Source organism: Anarrhichthys ocellatus, unplaced genomic scaffold (assembly GCF_004355925.1).
Source record: "Anarrhichthys ocellatus isolate YVR2014 unplaced genomic scaffold, GSC_Weel_1.0 scaffold7, whole genome shotgun sequence".
Lineage (NCBI taxonomy): Eukaryota > Metazoa > Chordata > Actinopteri > Perciformes > Anarhichadidae > Anarrhichthys > Anarrhichthys ocellatus.
In genome coordinates this window covers 6,023,546-6,043,219 of record NW_022280037.1, presented here as the reverse complement: position 1 = coordinate 6,043,219, position 19,674 = coordinate 6,023,546, and the positions used below count along the sequence as shown (strand labels likewise).

Genomic DNA, 19,674 nt, shown 5'->3' with positions numbered 1-19,674 from the left:
ACATACATATACACACACACACACACACACACACACACACACACACACACACACAAATCCATGATGTCCTGGAGTAAACCTGGACTGGAGCAGATAAAAGCTCAGATACCAGATGACATCAGTGCTAGGAAGAGAAAAAGAATCAATGGCTGACTCCTTCAGTTTAATGAAGCAAATACAAACCTTAGACATTTCATTAAAAAGGGCTGACTGATGTGGATCAGGTTGGTAGCTGTGGAATCACATCACAGCTGCAATGTCACGCCCCAGCTATGAGCTCCGTCTCTGGGGGTTTGAAAAAAAGACACACAAGCCAAATTAGAGCGGGAGGTCTGAGACTGGAGACCTCTCAACAGATGATATCAAATCTGAGGGGACTTATCAGTTTCTCCTCTTCTCACAGCTGCTCGTGGTGTATAACGTGTCTTTGTTTCTGTCTTCTGCCAAATGCAGATTGATTCTGTGTGAGAAGGAAAGGGGGGGGGGGGGGTTCTCTCTTTACCCCCATTCAATTGAAAAAAATAAAATTGATTTGCTTACTCATTGGCATTCATATGTATCCCTTGTGCTCTCGCTGTCTAGACGCCAAACTCGCACACCTGTTTCATCAAGAACTGTCTGCTCAAGATGACATATTTGTAACATTAAGCCGGGAAAAGTGGTAATGTCTGGAATTGTGAGGTTTTATCTGTGCCGTCATTTATCATACACCAAACATGGAAACACATTCATCCTGGTTTTATTTCACAAACACCAACAAAACCTCTACAAGACACAGGTTGCAGCTCACACTTGTAAAATCGAAGAGATAAACAGTGGTAGATTTCCCCCGATGCCTTCTCGGCCACCATTTTCTAGATCTTTAATGCTGATCTCATAATGTCTGAAACTCATAATTAGCTCCCTTAGACTAGAAGTAATGTATTTTGTGGAAAGGAAGATACCATTACCTGCACATTAAAACACCCTATTGTGGACAGCAATAAATGGACTAAGAATAGAATAGGGCATTATGTATGACAGGTAGGGGCTGTGTAAGGGAAGTCATTCAATTCAAAATGGGGGACGAGTGAGTCTGAATTGCTTCATTATAGTTGGTACAGCGGTGGTCAGCAGAGATCTGTGGTGAAATGTAAGAACATTAACTCACAAACTGTACAATTTTGAGGTACTTGTACATTCCTTGAGTTCCCCCATTTTCTGCTACTTCATACTTCTACTCCGCTACATTCAACAGGCAAATGTTTTACTCCACTACATTTATCTGAAATCAATAGTTACTTTGGATTTTCAAAAATAAACATACAATAATCTTGTGAAATAAAATTAGTTGTTACAACCTAGATTAGATAAAAAATAACTCCACCTCAACAAGCTACAACAGTAATAATTTGATACACGTTATGAATCATATTTTATCATTTTTCATCACTTAAAATCTAAAACTATAATGTATAATAATATAACATTTAGAGACGCAATTCTGATGCATTATGGATATTTTTACTTCTAATAGACGACTGATATTAAGGTATTTTCACACTGCAGTATTGCTTCTTTTACTGAAGAAAATGATCTGAATACTTCATCCACTCATTGCAGAGTCCGAGAGGAACTGAGAGATTGGATTGTCTTTTAATAAAGAATCGAAAACTACGATTGGAAAATAAAAAATAAATAAGCTGTGATGGAAACGTTAATAACTTGCTCGGACCACTTCCCTGAAATACTTTTCCAAAGGTATCAAGTAATGCTTTATAGCATACAGGCACCTAATGTTCTCTACGAAGAGCAGACAGCACTTCCCTCTCGGAGGTCAGACATGGTGCGCACATTCTCCCTCATTAGGTGGGAGGAGCGTGTTGCACTGGGACGCCGCACGATGCAGCAGTCCCGTTAAAACCTCCAGGTCCTCCTCCAGCGAGCCGGAGCTCTCGATCACCTGTAGTGTCACTTTAAACAGCGCGACGCTTGGATTAAAAAAAAAGTCAAATCAGTGAAATATGACTGAAGCCACTTGGAAACAGAGCGCCGGCGCGACATAGGTAAGGCAACGATGCGAATGCCATGAGATTCTTTAAGTTAAAAAGGTTTTCGAGATGAAAATGTTAATTTTGAAATGAAACGGTTTTTCTCTTCTTTCCTGCCCGTGCGTAATGGATGCCGTTTGGGTGCAGACGCATATGGTTCAGGTGCGTCAATTAGGCTTTTTTTTCTAGAAGAAAAGGATAACACAAAATTATTCCAAAAATATATTGAGATTTGCAGTGTGATTTTCACAATAATAATCTACATTTTAAAGCCATTCATAAATAGGTTACTGCACATGATCTCTTCAAGGAATTTGCCATTTCCTCTGAATTCTCAATTTATGGTTTCTTTTCTTTTCCTAAAACGAACTTTTGAGTAATGTCATATATGTAACGTGTGAAAACATCGCTTCTTCACACAAAGAGAGCTCTTTTTGCAACTTCCCATTTCATATTTCGCAGGACAAAAGGGGGTCTTGCTGGATATAACGATGTATCTCACAGCGGTGGTCTTGATTGTGATCGTGACGGGAATTGCCAAAGGTAATCTCAGATTTCGATCAGTCCACTGAGACAACTGTTAGAGACGCACATTTGAGTCGTGAAAAAAACTGTTTTTCAGAACAGATTTACTCTGTGCGTGGAATGAAATTATAACGGATAAATATTTTATTGCTGTGAATGTTTTATGTGTGTTTTTTATGGAAACAGATGTTGTCCCTTTCTTTCCGTCTCAAAGGTTGGCAATGCAGAGCAGGGTGCAACACATATAATGGGTTTTGTGAGAAGCCAGGGAAGTGCAGGTACTAAAACGACTCCAGATTCCTATGTAGATGAAAGCTTACCCAGTGGGCTTTTGTGACCTTATTTCCATAAATCGCTGGAGCTGTAAATGTCCCCTAGAGAAATGCTATCACAATCCAACTGGATCCTTCTGCTGTTTTTTTAGATTTGTTTGTCACTTATGTTGTGTTAAATCAACTGCCAAATCAGCCCTTTGTTTGAACAGTAAAAAGCATTGTAATCCGAACCGATAGCACAAACGCTTCTGGTTGCAAAGCATGCCCAGTTTAAAATATTATTCTGGCAAATGCTACTGTATCTACTCTTGAGCCAAAATAATAATTAATCTCTGCTAGTATTTTGGGAATTTAACCAATTATTGCATAATGCAGATAACGCAAACACGACTGTCATTTCACTTTCATGGAGACATTATGGGGACAAGAGCAGGACTGCAAAGCTCTGTGAGTGGTATCTTTATAGTTCAGGATTGTTCCCTTTTTTCCCTCTTTCAGGTGCAAACCAGGATGGGAAGGAGAGAATTGTGACCAGTGCCTGCCCTTCCCCGGCTGTCTGCACGGCACATGTGAGAAGGCATGGCAATGTGTCTGCGAGGAAGGTTGGGTGGGCAGCCTTTGTAACCGAGGTGAGTTTCATTAAGCTCTCCTGACACTCGTATCTCTGCCTCAAACACTTTCCCATACCAAAGGTTAGGGTGAGTCACAGAGCCCCGAGGACACGCAGGTTGCCATCGAATGAGGCCAGTGTCTGGAGAATAGTTAACTGTATTTTTAGAAGGGCAAAGCTAGAGTAGATAAGATCTGTCTAAGCGAAGAAGAATGATGGCTCAATGATGAAAGCTGAAGACACACATACACAAATTATAAACTGCTGCTTTTGAGCTATTATGCAAGACACATGATAGAAAAACCTCAAGATTGATGCATTGAGGCTGCAGAGAATTAAATGTTGAAGCAATATAAAAGTCACATTTCCACTTCAGACACACTATTTAAATCAAGCACTGATTATAATTGCTATAGTATCTACAATGAACATTATCGCATGGAAATGACCTGCTGCCACTCAAGCAATAATAGGCAGAGGTCGACCGATTAATAAGCGCCGATAGGACGTGTTATAAACCACGTTGTCGGTGGAACTGGGCTCTGATGACTGCGCAGCCGCCACCAGTCACACGGGGACGTACATCACCATTTTGCATTGCGGCTCCATTAGACATAATGAGGTGCATTTCTGCTGAAAATATCTGTGTGCATATGATTAACTCCTGATAATAACTCCAACTACTCCAACCATAATGCACAACAGAGTTTAAAATGCATTTTAGATGTTTACTATATAAAGATCATTTGAGATATTCTTTTAACAAAACCAGCCAAGCATATATAGTCCAATTAATCAGCTTTTTCCTGCTGCAAACTATCATTATTATATCGGCCTTTAAAAATCCACTATCGGGTAACCTCTTATAAGAAATAAAGAGAGAAGATTAAAATAAGTATTTCGTTTTTGGCTTCAGCTCACACAGTGAATCTCTTATTCTGTTTGAGCCTATGAGCTGCTTGCCTGTGGAACTTTGTCGGTTTATGTTCTCACTTTTGTTCTCGGTGACAAGACGCTGCAGCGGGGAGCCGTGAAAGTGGAAACAAAGAAGAGATGAGAAAGCAGGCAGAGAGACAGGAAGTGAGAGAGAGCACATGACATCTAAAAACAGCATGCTTTTTTGTCTTTTTTTAAACAACAGATCCTCGCCTTTGCTCATCCGGGCCTTGTGTTGGTAATGCCACCTGCATAGAGACAGGGGAGGGGGGATACCTGTGCATCTGTCCCCATGGCTATGATGGTGAACACTGCCTACCGATGAGAGGATTGTGTCTCATAAACAGGTACCGGCACCTTTTTTGAGGTTCTATTTTAGTAAAGGAATACTCCAATGCTTTCGAGCCTTATCTCAATTTGTTTGTCATTAGGAGCAGTAATCAATGCAGTGTCTGTCAGCTGTCTTTGTATCCCCAAGGGATCCAATCGAACCCACCTCACATGTATAGGTAGCTCCTAATAGCAGGCTGCTAGCAGAGGAAATATTGAGTGATCTTTTTTCGTCACTGCACAAAACTGTAGCCAGTTTAGTTGTTGTGACTTGTAAGAAGCAAGAGTGTGTTTGCACATTTGTAAGACAAGCAGAGAGGTTCCCTTTGATTTGATTACCCCACAAACACGAGCATGTGCGAAATGGCAAGTTTCCAACTTTGTGAAGGGAAACTCCACTTGCTCTTGTCACAAAGTTAACTTACTCTGAGGGCTGACTTTTCTGGTTTGTAGGTCTAAGACACTGCATAAAAAGCTAAGAACATGGTGTTGATAGTGAACAAAGGCAACAAAAGAACCTGCAGGCAGGCTTCAAGCACCTGACGCAAATTGGCACTAGAGGTGCATCAACTCAGGGCAGGGGGAATACCTAAAACATAAAATTACTGATTTTTATTTGGCCACATAGGGACAGCAGAAACAAGATGTGAACACAACATTTACCTATTGCTTTAGCTTACAGCGTCTTCATTTAGTTTAAGTTACGTTCTGTACCGTTACAGTTCAGACTTGCTGGGTTAAGGATAACGTACACTGCATGCAAAACTTTGTCGACTGTTAACTTTCGTTATTATCGCAAATTAGGGAAAAAAAGTAAGGTGAATTATCAGAAAGCCTGCAAGCAATAACTTACACAGTAGGACGTATTGAGAGTGTTCCGTTTCTGGCGTGGGCATTTGTGATTAACAGTTTCTGAAAGGCAGCCTCCCGGTGAGAAGTGCAGCTCTGGCTGTCGTTACAGTTATAGAAATGATTGTAGTATAATAATGTATTATTATTATAAGTGTTTTCCAAATGCTTTTAGTCACGTGTGCTCTATTTGCAACAATGCTACATACAGTAAAGCATATCATTATTTCACCCCTTGCCGGTTTTGTAAGTGCCCACTAACAAAGAAGCCTAATCAGACTCCGGACCTTAACATAGAAAATCAGTGGAGGGAGCTGAAAATTCGAGTTGCCAAGTAACCCCCCGTGTTCAGTGCACGCAGTCACTCATCAACGTTAAACCGGAACACGGTCGGATCTGGTTGCAGGGTGTTTTTTTAACTCAAAGTAGAATGAGGTGATTTCGTGGTGATTTTTCACCTCTTATGAGTTTGCAGGTATGAGTAACAGTGGAAGTTAATATGAAGCCATACAGTAACAGGGTTCAATGAAAAGGAATCACTTTATTTTGTACAGGCGATGGTTCTCGCTACTCTTGCTATCTTTGTTGTTATATGACTAAAACTTTTGAAAATGAGACCTCGGTCTCAAATGGATTTTGTCTAAATAAAGGTTAATATTAATAATAATAATATTGATTTAAAAAAAAAAAAGCTAACTAGTCAGCTGTTCAGCTAGAACTGAAATACTGATAAATCACTGAATAATAAATTAGTTTTTTGCTTAAAGTAAATATTGTCTTATCACTTTTATTCTCAGAGTACACCAGAATGCTACATTTTAAAGCTCATATTTAAAATAAAATTCTCGGAGCACCCGGACAGGGTTTCGGGCTTGTCACCCTTGTCACACCAACATGTACTAGCAGATCCTCTGATTGAAGGGCGACCCACTCTACCACTGATTCACAGTTGCCCTACACTTATGAAGTGAAAGTTGTAACTTCCGGCATGTTTAGGGCCGGCCTTTTCTTTCAGTCAGCAAATGCAAAACACTGCAAACGGTAAAAGCAAAGTGTGACTCTTCTATGCTTATCTAGCCAAAACAATTTTCCTGTCGGCATGAATTTTCAAGGATTGTTCAGATAATTCATTTTTCAGCTCCCTTTTGTCATAAACACAGCAGCAGCAATGTTGATTGTGCTCTCCACTTGACAAGCAGTAGCTGGCAGCATGTACCTGAGCAGCATCATAAGCTGTATCCCAATTTAGGGATCCTTTGAAGTCATCATTTCAAAATTGAAATGAATGATATATGCTTAAGGCTGTCACATTTCAAAAGCTTCTCTATACAGTATGTGACCAGAAATCCAGCCTTCTTTTGCCGGTATTTGCAGGACGCCACAGATGTGTACTTGGCATCTGTCAGTGTCCCACAATCCACTGCTCCCTGACCCATTGTTTAATTATACATTCAGACACTCAGTGTCTCCCATATCCTCGCATAACCATTACCTATTTACAAGGAATTTGCCTTCAGGTGGTGATAAATGTGCTGATACATTTATAACATGAACTGAACCAAGTACTGTAAGAAGACGCTGCAGATTGCACACAGTGGAAGCAAGGTGTCTATTTGTGTCAAGAGTCTGGGTATGTTATAGCAGAGCTTCACAGACTAACTGAAGCTATATTGATAAACAATATTTACAATTTACTGGGTACATTGTGTGCCATGTCTTGTCCATGTACAGAGAACTAAAACAAGCCATGAGTCAAAACAAAAACTACATCTTGAATTTTTGCTTTCAGGCAAAGCGTCCACAACAACAACAGTGGCTCATTCCTTTAAAGACAGGCTCGATCCGTTCTCCTCCTGTCCATCAGATACATATGAAGGACTCTCCGAGGACACAGCTAGCTGACACAGCTCTCCAGACTCTGAGCCCCACCATGTTTGTTCTCTGCGAGGTTGCCTTGTTATTACATGACACATCTAAAAGTCAATAGTCTACTACAGCTCATGTGTCAGTGCACGGACAACTCTCCTCCTACCCTTTGAAGAATCATCTTATTATAAGAGACTTATTATAATTTTCTAATGTGATGAGTGGACTTGTATTCCAGGGGAATTCATCTCCATTAAAAGGCCTGTGTGATGTAACATTAATCAGCTCCTCTATGAAACACCGGAGATGTCTCAAAAGTATGCCAGAGCTATTATTCTGTTGACTCAAGAAGTCACAATGTTAGGGACTTGTTGTGTATAATAACACATGCTACTATTAAAAGATATTGATTTGGGAACCATGGCAGCATTAATCAGAAATATTGCACATGTGGGTGCAGCAGCTTTATTGCAGACTCCTTTTATATCTTTTTACTGGTACAGATTTTTTCATTTGCAGAAACTCTGCTTTACACTGTTAAATTTGGCAAAATGAATGAAATATATATTGTAATATCAATAAGTGTATTATTCTTGAACCAGCAACAGCAATTGATTGAATTACTTGAGTCATGCCAAACATTTTGTAATTAAAGCAGCAAATCAATTGTCTCATGATAAACCGAGTACTTTTAGGTTTATTGACTCCACAACCACCTCTTTACATCAGCCTTACACAAAGTGCCGACAACCAACCTTGCTCACTTACTTACAGTACCTCACAGCGTAGCTGCTTATTCTAGCTCAGTTACACGTTAGTCTACCTGTATTAATCAATACGTTGACAGGCAGGAAGGGGGGAGACACCACAGTGGCAGCAGCTTCGGAAGAAAAGTGTCTTGGAGTAAATGCTACAGATAAGATTAACTAAACCCACTTTTATTTCAGCTGAAAACCATTGTGTATGGGTATTTACTGGTGTTGTTGATGGAAACAGGTCCTAACCTTGACATTTTAGTGCAAAGTATTTGAAACACTGATTCACCTGATGTCGTTCTCAGATTTCAAGTCCAGAGAAAAGGCTTATGCTGTGCTGTGATTGTAATGCTACACTGGTTACAGAAAATCAGCTGAAGATAGACACAACTAGTCCCCCTTCTCCCTGCCCTGCGCATGTTGATATTTGTTTTCACGTTCTAGAGGCATCTTTGGAATTTCCAGGGTGGAGGCACTACTTCCATAACTCTGGGATTTAGTTGCTCTTTTTTTTTTTTTTTTTTAAAAGAAAGCCATCGGCAGCGAAAGAGCGCTCCTGGGAGCAGGGGAGATGTGGCGAGCTCACCTGCAGGCATACATCATGAGCATGTCAACAGTGTTTGTGTAATCAAATAATACTATTTTAAAGTAATGTCACTGCCAGCTGGGGAAGACAAGATCATCTTTCTAGCTTTAATTTGGTGTCACAAATGCAGCACCGTCTGCATAAAAAAGGTCACAAAAGCAGGTCGATTTTAACTGATTTATGTATATAATACAAAATTAAATAAATGACCCCATGGCACTCCCCTGGGGAACCCTGCAAATTATGGATTTAGGACTAGAAAGCCTTCCATTAACATCTTATTTACTGTATGTAAAATAGGTTTGGATGGGTGCTTTGTAAACACAGGATAAAATATGCTGCAGTAAAGCTGTGCACTAGATTGCTAGCATTATTTGCCCTGCTGTATATTCACTCTGTGATGCTCTGTCCTCCAGCTCTCCTTGTCAGAACGGAGGCACATGTATGGATATCGATGGCTTAGCAGGTTACCCTTCCTGTGTATGTCCCCCTGGGTCATCTGGAGACTTCTGTGAGATCAGCATTGACAGCTGCCAGCCTAATCCCTGCCACAACGGTGGCAACTGTACGAACCACGGCCTGGCCTTCACATGTGTCTGTCCGCTCGGCTTCACTGGTTTCACTTGTAATGACACCAGCGTCTCGCCCTGCACCGGCAGGCCCTGTGCCGACAGGGGCATGTGTGTTGGTCAGCCTGATGGAACCTTCCAGTGCGTTTGCCAGAAATGGTTTACAGGTCCCACATGCTCCCTGCAGCACAGACCGAAGGCCAGGTCCAAGCCGGTCGGTGCCAAGCCGGTGGACCACAGAGTGTTTGCACTGACACCGCAGCACTATTCCCTCCCTGCTCACACCTTCCATAAGCTTCTCAGACCGCCCGAGAGAGACCTGCTCAAGATCACCCTAAAGGAGACAGTCCACTCCCCCGGCGTCCTCATCACCCACGGCCAACTCATCTGCTTCGGCATGCTGGCCCTGCTCACCTGCGTGGTTATATTGTGCACTACAGGCATTGTGTTTTTTGGCCGCTGTGAGACGTGGCTGGCTAATGCCAAGTACAGCCAGCTTGTTCGTCAGCAGAGGGAACACCTGCTGAGAGAAGCCGGCAGCTCGAGCCAGGAGGAGCAGGAGCACTCGGTTCACGTCATCCTGCCGGAGAAGATTAGACTCACCAGCTTTGGGAGACACTACACCTCCATCTGATTAAATCACCTCTGCCTCTTCCGCTATCCCTCTGGAAGGAGTTTAATATTAAATGTTGAAAAATAGTTACGAAGAAAATACTATGACTGTTGTACAGTTGTGTTGTTAAAGTGAGAGATACTGGACTAAACTGGAATATATTGGAATGTATAATCTAATGGACTAACCATGACACTGGATTGTACACTTTTAACTTATATCGTACTGTTGAGAACTACCCATTTAAAACGTATGAAATTATAAAAGATGTACTACTTTGATGGTTGGTAAAAATATGTCATTGTAGTGTATTTTTGATTTCGCAGTCATGATTCAACTGCTTTGTAACATGTTGATTTGCAATACAATAATGAGTTGAATAATAAAAAAAAGGGAGAAATTAAGTTGATTTTTTAAAAAAGCACATGTAACCTAGACTACTTTTCTTTCAGTAATTGTAATTAATCTAAGTAATCATACTAGTGATTTTTGATTTGTTAAAAGGTGCATTTTAAGAGAGTGGGAGCTTTTCCATTGCCTCTCACGGTTCTCAACATTGCGATGGCTGAGCCGGCAGCTCATTGCTAATGGTGCTAACAGTGCTAACAGTGCAAACTGCTGCAAAAGTGCTGATAGATCTAACAGTGTTTACCTGGGGGGGAACTGGAGATTGAGTGCTATGCTTTCGTGATGATGCAGTCGGTAGGGACCGCGTCATCAGCTGTAACTGCTGTATGAGAGCAGTGCAAAGCGAAGGCCGTGAGCTAACAAGTAGGGCACGCTCACATGCACAAACGTGCACCAGAAGCAATGACAAAGCAATGACAAACTCAGATTACAACACACACAGAGGGAGAGTGACTTCATTCTCTGCTCAGGTAGACATTATTCCACTATATCTTTACATAGCAAATAGTTGTTTAATGCTATATTAATGCTCTGTATCCCGTAAATTGCACCGTTAACCAATTGTTCTTAGTTTTTATAACCATGACTCAAACTGAAACGATTAATCGACTAGTTCATCGACAAAAAATGTAAAATATATTTATTGCGTTAATCACTTTAGTCAACGTTACCTGGTGTCTGCTTCTCAAATGTGATGATTTAATGCATTGATGTGTCTTATTTTATAGTAAACTGAATATCTTAGGGGTTTGGAATAGCTTTCAATAGCTGTGGGATATTTCAACCGGCAGTTTTCACTATTTTCTGATGAGAAAATAATCAGGAGAATTAATAAACAATGAAAGTAATTGTTAGTTGACATCTCCATCCAACGCAATGTGAATTTTCCATTTCATAATTAATGTAAAAGTACATATTAGCAGTTAGTATAGTTTGTACACTATGTGCAGTTCAAATGTGTAATTTGATATTACTACATGCCACCCAAACAGTTGTACTTTCAAATTTTTCAAAGCTCTTTTCATGTCAAGGTAATTTGTACAAGTATGTACCTGGAGAGGCAATATCACCTCCTAAATACCATCCAAATGTCTCTCTCTGCAAATGTATCACTTAAGATGTTGGTGTATTTACGTGGATGTTAAGACAGGTTTCTTTCACAGTTCATCAACAGAAATGCCACTTTCTATTTTCCATCATCCATTTGTATCCATGGCATGAATCCTCACCTATTGTCTCAATCGCATATACTCATTTACAGTGTTTCAGTGTTACCGTTAATGTTGGAATTCTATAGGTCATGCACCATACATCTCCCAGCCCAGGAATCAATACTGCAACATCTGTTACCAATGTTATTGGTTTGTCTTATCATGTGTGATATGATGAGACACCTACTCCTGATTGAGGGAAGAAGTGGTTTCATAAATGCTGAATGTATGGGAAACATGTCTGTCACCCAGTAAAGATAGTGTGGAGCATTATTTAATGTAACATATTTAAATTAATTTGCTGATATGAGAATTAGAGTGATTTTAAAGTGGGAGATTTTTTTCTCTTGAGTCTCACAATCATATGCCCCAATTTAGCTCCCCTTTATCCTGTGAGGAGATGCTGTTAATGTGGTGGGTTTTGTCGATCACAATTCTTCTCTAAATGTGGCATTTCTACAAGGGGTAGTGACTGTAACAGTGTAGTACTTATCAATATTTATTCCAATCTGAGATTATTTGCTGTTGGGCTTTGGCCAGATAGTGTTTGTTTTCTGTTCATTGTTTTTAATAAATACGGTATGTATAAAACCGCCATCTTAGTTTGTCTGTTCTGTACTGCATCTCATCTTGTTACGATAATATCAGATGCTTGGCAAGGCTACAACGTCAGATGCTTCACAGTATGAGATGCACAACCGATGCACATTATGCACCACCTGAAATCTGCTCTCCTGCTCTGTGATGCTTAATTCAATTAATCTGCAGGCCCAACTCACTGATTATCAACTGGCTGATAACCGTCACTCTGTCAGCTCTCCTCCTGAGTATCTCTGTTTCAGATGGCAGTCTCTGTCTCCACCTTGTGGCACAACAAGGACTTAAGATGCAGTAGTATGCAACAAGTAAGATCTCTAAATGTGAAAGAAACACTGTTAAAATGTAAAGTAAAGGGTAGCTCGAAGACACAGCCTGTTGAAAACTCAGATCGAAATACAAATGATATGTTAACAGCTGCAAAAAAGTGCTGATTCTACGAAAAAAAAATGAATTAGTTATTTTGACTCTTATATTTAGTATCTGTATGTATGTAGAGCACCCAACGTTAGAAAAACACAAGCATATGTACTATGTGTTGGAAAATAAAGCATAGCATATCTAAGAAAGGTTGCTTAGTGTTAATGTATTTGTACTGAAACTCACACTGGTGTGCACCTCGTTCAATGTGACTGTGTTTTCTTGATATCTGGTCTACATAGTTTCACAGTTATGATCTCTGGTTATTAAAGGCCCTGCACACTCACACAGGTGTTTCAATTACTCTGGCTGATTAGATGTCTAGTCAGGTTGGGTTGGGTTGACATGCTGGGAATGACATTGTCACTAAACGATTTACTAATACGAACGATAAATGCACGGTCAGACGGGATTTCTCTACACGGTCATTTCTATGACAAGATGTGACTTGACCCACACAAATGTGAGCGGATTTACCCTTGAAATGGGAAAGGTTACCGTGTGTTAATACATTACATGATGAAACAATAAAAAGCGGCAGAGAAGGTAGGGCGCTGCTTGGTGGAAGTGAGCGCAAGAACCGTGACAGAAACTAATGACAGAAAAGTGTATGATATATGAAGCAATTTAAAACTTTAAAAGTTTATGTTTAGAACAATAGTGAGGAGAAGGGCAAATGAGATGTTTGTCCTGAGAAGAGGTATGATGAGGCAAATATGATGAAAATATTTTAAAATATTCAAAACAGTTTCTTCTGGCTGCCATTTGGGACATAAATGTGTCAGACTGCATTTGAAGCATTAATGACTCATTGAAGTGACGTTAATAATTCACTTTATATTAGAGAAATATTTCATTTTAATGAATCCAGTTCACTAAATGGTGTTCCCTTCATATGCATGATAACACATTACACATATCCATATCTCATTAAAAAGTTGATGACATATATAACAATATAAACGGTGACTCTCCCAAACCAGGAAAGCATTGGTAAAATGAGCATCTTTAGAGTGTCTTGAACTCAGCATAACCGAGTCAGCAGTTTTGCTTCTCAGCCAACAGAGAGCAGTGCAGACGTATTTATTCGACCCAATATGTTTTAGTCTTACATTTTGATGTTTAAAACATATCATGTAGTATTTAGAATATGCCCACAAGGTGTCATCCATCTAAAATGAGAAGGAAGAAGGCTGGCTGTAAATAGGAGTTCATCACGATGTGATGCATTTCACTCCACTGAAAACATTGCATTTTGTTAACTGTGAAGTAGTTGACTTTTTACGCATTTAAAACTAAGCATACACCAATATTTTTTAATATATCTAAAATAGCTGCAAAAAATGTATAAAAACAACAGTATATCAATAATCTTTCCTGATTTCACTGGTCTTCTTCTGAGCAGGAACGCAGACCATTACAGGAGTGCTGCCTGTCCCACATAATAATAGATTTGTCGCTGCACAACTTCAGTTCACCGTTTGGGTGACGATCTGTGTTTTTTCATTGTTTCTCTCTCTGCACTACATCCAACAATTTCTCACTCCAGACTGAACTTTAGTGGAAAATGTCCTGCTGTGTTGTATCCATGACCAATAAAAGCCAACCTTAACGGTCCAGTCCAATAGATTTCAATATGTGGCAGCATACATATAGTTATGTATATAGTTATACATAATTAAAATGTTAAACTGAATGTTAATCATCATGGATTCCATAGGGATTACAATCTTTTCTTGATGCTGCCACTTGGCACTAAATGGATCTTAAGGCGACTATAACAGTCAATACTTGTGACAATGCTGTAACCGAGGCTCCATCAAAAGTTCCCGAATAAACTTTTCATAACAACATTTTCAGTTCTCTAATAATATCTACATTCCTTGAAAACAATGTCCACACAGAAACTAAAACTGCGACTGAGCAGGTTTATTTATACCAGTATAAAGAAGGTTGTTTAAAGCATGGTTCAATGTTACATGTTAAACCTGAATCACAAAGGTTTTAACGAAAACATTTTAGTGTGCTGTGGCCCTGGCTCCCCACCACCAGACGACATTAATTTGCAGAGTTATGGCCCTGGGGAGAGAGGGGCCCTCACCTTCAAAGCTGTGCAGAGAAGCAACAAAAAACCCACCTCAGCAACCCCATTCTGCTCCCACCAAGTTTTGAAGCAAGACAGACCAGCAAAAGTTATTTTTCTCCCCCCTAGCCTGAGACCTTTAACCCTTTCTTCCTGCCTGCCGTGTCCCCTGACAGAGGAAACTCCAGATCCATGAAAAATTACACATGGAAAGGAATCCAGATTGAAAGAAATTCCAGTGAGGGTGTTCTTTTTGGGAAGCACTGCAAGATATATTTCCTATAGGCAGGTATCCATCAGTCAACTGTTAGCTCCACATAAATACTGGATGTTTGTTAAATGTGTTCCAGATGAGCAGGAAAGAAAGGTCATCGTAAAGCCCGTGCAGTCAGACCAGCAACATATCTAATGTCTACATGGGACCCACTGAATATCTTTCCTGTCTGATCAGTTCAATGAAAGTGAGTGAGTCGTTTTATTGGGAAGATATTTGAGAGCCAGAGGTGGTCAAATGATCTATTCATTTAAAAGAAAAAAGCAAGTATTAGACAAAAGTCTGAAAACATGTTTTCTTATCTTCTTACGGTTGCAATGAACTATCAATCTATTGATTATCTTTTAGATTAAATTGTTAGAAAATAGTAAAAATGTCCGTCACAATTTCCCGAATCCCAAGGTGCTGTCTTTAAATTGTTGGTTTGTTTGACCAAAACTCCAAAATCAAAAGACATTTACAGTAATTTAAAAAGAACCAAGGAACCTGTTGACTTGTTCCTGCTTTATATTGCTCTGTTGTTCAACAACACATCTCCTCATGTGTGGATATAATATCTAAAGGACATAATGTGGAGTGACCATGTGAATTAGCTGCAGAAACAGAGATTTCTAACTTTGGGACCAGCGAAATAAACAAGTTCCTGATGTCTGGACTAAAACCTGAAGGATGCCACGCTATTTCGCTGCCATGACTCAGATCTGAAGAGAAATCTTGATCTTGTTTTCTTGATGCATAACAAAAGCTTTACTCATTTCCACTTTATTGCGACCACAAATTTTAATCAAGTGATGAAAACTGGAAGGATATGATCTATTTCACTGCCACGACTGAGATCTGAAGAGAAACAGCAACCTTGTTTTCCGGAAACATAACAAAAGCGTTTTCTCATTTCCACTTTATTACAACCACTAATTTCAAACATGGAGTGATATTGCTATAACTCAAATTAGTTTCAAAGCCATGATTCATAAGCACTTTTTTTCTGGTAAAATTACCTACTTTAACCACAATAAGCATCCTTGTGTCATTTATGTTTCTAAAACCTATGATGTGTACAGTGATTTATGTCCCAGTTGTGACTTTGCTGCCATGCAGGAGGTAACCGCTTTATATTCCAAAGTTGACTATGAATAATGACGCTGTGGAGGCTGGAGACACAGGGAACCTGACAAGATGTTGCTCCACATACACGGTGTGTCAGCGTTATTATCTGGTTCCCTGAGTCATTGGAGTCTGAGGCATTGCCCCCCCCCCGTTGTGTCTTCAGTGCGTCGTGACTCGTATCAGACTCTGAGAGGATTTTCCTTCAGTTTAAGATGGTGTGTACTACAATGCTGAATTAAATCATTTTCCAGGAAAACTACAAGATGCATACAATATTTTGGACATTTGGTAATGTGGTGATTTCAATGGTAGTGTTTCCAGATATGCTCATGAGCAATAATTCAGCATTAACTCACAACAGAGAGTTAGACATATTTTAGGATGTACATAAGTGCACTAACACAGTTAAATGCCTTCACTCCTAACTCTGCTCTGGGATTGGTGTGCTAAGCCCTGAACACATTTGTGTTTAGACCCTTACAGGTGGATATATCACTCAGTGTAATAGGATCAAGTGTGATTATCCTCATTTAATTGTGAGAGGTCAAAGGCTAAGGAAGGGGCTGTGGAGAACAAAGCACGGCTTTTTCACTGCAAACCAAAGATCTATAAACCACTATACGGTTCAAAAGGACACATATAGTATCTCATCCTAACAACAGAGACCAAACTTTACAGGACATGGTTGATTTTAGAAGAAAAGAAAATGTTAGAGAAAATGTTTGTAAAATTAGTTTAATTTTTAAGATTTTTGTTGTTGCGAATAAATTGGTTTTGATTGTGAATCAGTCAAGAAATCTGCATTAAAATAATGCAATCATTTCTGTTTTTACTGACTTTTTATGTTTGGAGCTTTTGGAAGATCTTCATATTTTCTGCTTCTCCACACCAATTTGAGTGGCTCAACTTCAGACAGGAGATTTCTGGAGGAATCCATGAGAGGCCCGTTGTGCTTTATTGTGCAGGAAATTGAACATTCATCCTTTTGTCTTCTTACCATAAAAGACCAAATTACTGTAAAATCTATGCACAAGCATGATGTTATTGCAAAAAGCGAATACAAGGAAGCACACAAGCTCCCCCACCTTGCATGCAACCACAATGATGCCACTTACCTCTTAAGTATTTAGTTTGAAATAAAATAGGCCTGCAATGAAGAAGTAGATCAAAGCATTTTATTGTATGAAAAATATATCCATAAAACGTAACAATATTTACATAACAGTTGCGCCATGCAGGGCAGAGAGCAGTAGCTTCACGCGTGATCTCCAGTAAAACATCAGTATCGGTTCTCTGGATTCAGCCCGTTTAAAAACCGAACTTCACTATATACTGACGAGCAGAGTGATGGCACATCTCAACATCCTGATGGGTTATTAAAGGCGCATTTACATAAGGAGAAGAAATACAAAATAAAAATAAAAACTTTTGACACACAAAATAATTTTGTTCACAAACAATCAAGGTCCAAACAAACCTTTTTGTAGATGGATTCTAAACAGCACGTCTAGATGTCCAATATGACATGAAGGAGCCTATAGCCTAGTGCATCCTACAATGTTGAACAAAATACTGAAAAATAAATATACTTAAACCAATATTGACGGAGGAAATCTATCTAATTGGAGTTATAATACTGAAATAATATGCAGCATTTTGTTTTCGTCATAGCAGCTATACAAAGATGAGAATTAATCTACACTAATAACTAGATTACTGGATTTCTCCAGCGTTTCTCTGTATTGATCGAGCCAGTCTCTGAGCTCTGTGATCCGATACCCCTCGGGTCCTCTGCCACCCTGGTAAACTATCGTTCCCTCCTGCAGTATATAAAGTCTGTCGAAATAGGCTCCGTACGCAGCGTTGGAGGAGTTTTCCATACTGTCGACCACGACCGGGCAGCCGGGCACCTCCAGGTGCATCAGCTGCGCAGCGTTTAGTCGGTCCTCCAGACACCGGTGTGTGGGGATCTGATAGGGCGCGTCAGTGCTCATCCAGCCGTCGGAGGGGTGCGCTTCCTCGATGTACACAACTACAGAGTCTGCTATATCTGCGTTCTGCTGCACGACTCCCCGAAAAGCCTTCAGACGCACCATGAACGGTGGTCAGGTGCAGCTCCCAAAGTTGAGGATGAGCGGTCTCTTTTCTTTTGCGTAATCGAGGATGCGGCTGCGCCTCTGATCCTCCAGCTGAACAACTTCGGTGTTGGGGGCTCCGTGTCCGAGATGCGCTGCCTTCAGAAAGTCCAGTTTATGGCCGTGCCACACTGCCTTGAGGGACTCAAGGCTGAAGAGACGATTGGAGTCCGATATGCACAGTGGAGGATCGATGGCATCGCCCTCCTGCTGCTTCATCCTGAAGAAAACCCTTCTCCTTATGCATAAAAAGTCAAGCAGCCAAAATATGAGTGCTGCCATTAGAAAGCGGGGCAGCAAGACGAGACAGACTATTGCATTTTTAATAGCTTTAATAGTATTCATTATCACTTATAACTACCCGATGGTGTTATGCTGTGCCACGATCTTGTGGGTTGAAGTTAGGTTACTTGCAACTTCCTCTCTTTTTATAGCACCGGCAGATTTGAATGAATCACACCCCGCCTCCAAACTGGGGCCGAGGCCTCACATGGTGGGGATTACCTTCTGTCAACCCCACAGTTTTGAGTCACAGCCAAAAGCAAAGGGTGCGGCACAGCAGCTCTTTGTTTGGAGAAACTGTTAAAATTAAGATTATCATCCAATGATGTTTGAGCAGTCAAATAGTTTCAATGTCGTCGCATATCATGTGTGATAACAGCGTAAAGTTGATGCTGTTGCAGACTTTTCTACTGCATTGGCTGTTTGCTGGAGCAGATTTGGGCAGAAGCTGACTTCACTTAAATGACTGGCCTGTATAGGCCTACTATAAATACTGTCCTTAACCGAACCACCAACACATGTGAACAGTCAGTCTACTGTTTCTCTTAATGCAATGTAATATCTGTCCATATTGACCGATGCTAGCTCAAATGATGTTATACACTCAAAACATCTGAGGAGTTTAAATATATTTTTGTTTAAGTCACATTTATGGTAAATCAGAAATGGGATATACATTATACAGTAAAGTAAGATTCAGAGGTGGAGAGGTGAACATTTGTAATGCCTTATGAAAAAAGTTACATTCTCATTAACAGAGAAAAAATATTTCTGATAGAAAAAGCCAGAAATATGTGAAAGGATGAATTGTGACAAAGTCCAACATCTGAAACAAAAAGTCTGAAATCTTCTGCAAGTCAGAATTGTGTCACTTTCCAGAAATACTTCTTCATATTTCTGAATTTAAAGTCAGGGTTTGGAGATGAGAAAAATGTGAATTTTGTGACACAACATTTTTTTTCATGTGGCCATAATCCTCTAAGGTGCTCTACTGGGTCAACTCTAGTAACATTACATAAAAAGAGATCCTAAAAACACAAGTCATAAGCTCCCTGTCAGTCGGTCAGGGTTGTTTGTGATGTGTTTGAAGAGCTGCCGTCTTTAATCAACCCCTTTTCTTCCCAAAATACTTAATAATAAGTGTCCAAAAACAATTAAAAAGTTCTACCTGGATCTGCTGATGTTTCGCCCAGTGCCACTGTAAGTATAAAGA

At 40.0% G+C, this 19,674-nt stretch overlaps 2 protein-coding genes across 3 annotated transcripts; one reads left to right on the top strand and one right to left on the bottom strand.

Moving 5' to 3' along the window:
* Positions 1–1,855: 1,855 nt before the first annotated feature.
* dlk1 (delta like non-canonical Notch ligand 1) lies at positions 1,856–12,158 on the top strand. 2 transcript variants are annotated; one of them, XM_031848113.1, is made up of 7 exons: positions 1,856–2,045; positions 2,178–2,192; positions 2,493–2,573; positions 2,770–2,833; positions 3,329–3,459; positions 4,582–4,723; positions 9,179–12,158. In XM_031848113.1, exons 3-7 carry the CDS (start codon positions 2,522–2,524, stop codon positions 9,963–9,965), a joined length of 1,176 nt encoding a protein of 391 aa, XP_031703973.1. In that variant the 5' UTR covers positions 1,856–2,045; positions 2,178–2,192; positions 2,493–2,521; the 3' UTR covers positions 9,966–12,158. The 2 variants fall into 2 exon arrangements, with proteins under 2 accessions (XP_031703973.1, XP_031703974.1); XM_031848114.1 differs by lacking the exons at positions 1,856–2,045; positions 2,178–2,192 and having other exon boundaries at positions 2,199–2,573.
* A 5,011-nt stretch (positions 12,159–17,169) lies between these two features.
* dio3a (iodothyronine deiodinase 3a) lies at positions 17,170–18,558 on the bottom strand. Its single transcript, XM_031847778.1, has one exon. The coding sequence runs from the start codon at positions 18,522–18,524 to the stop codon at positions 17,736–17,738; it is 789 nt and encodes a 262-aa protein (XP_031703638.1). The 5' UTR covers positions 18,525–18,558; the 3' UTR covers positions 17,170–17,735.
* Positions 18,559–19,674: the final 1,116 nt, after the last annotated feature.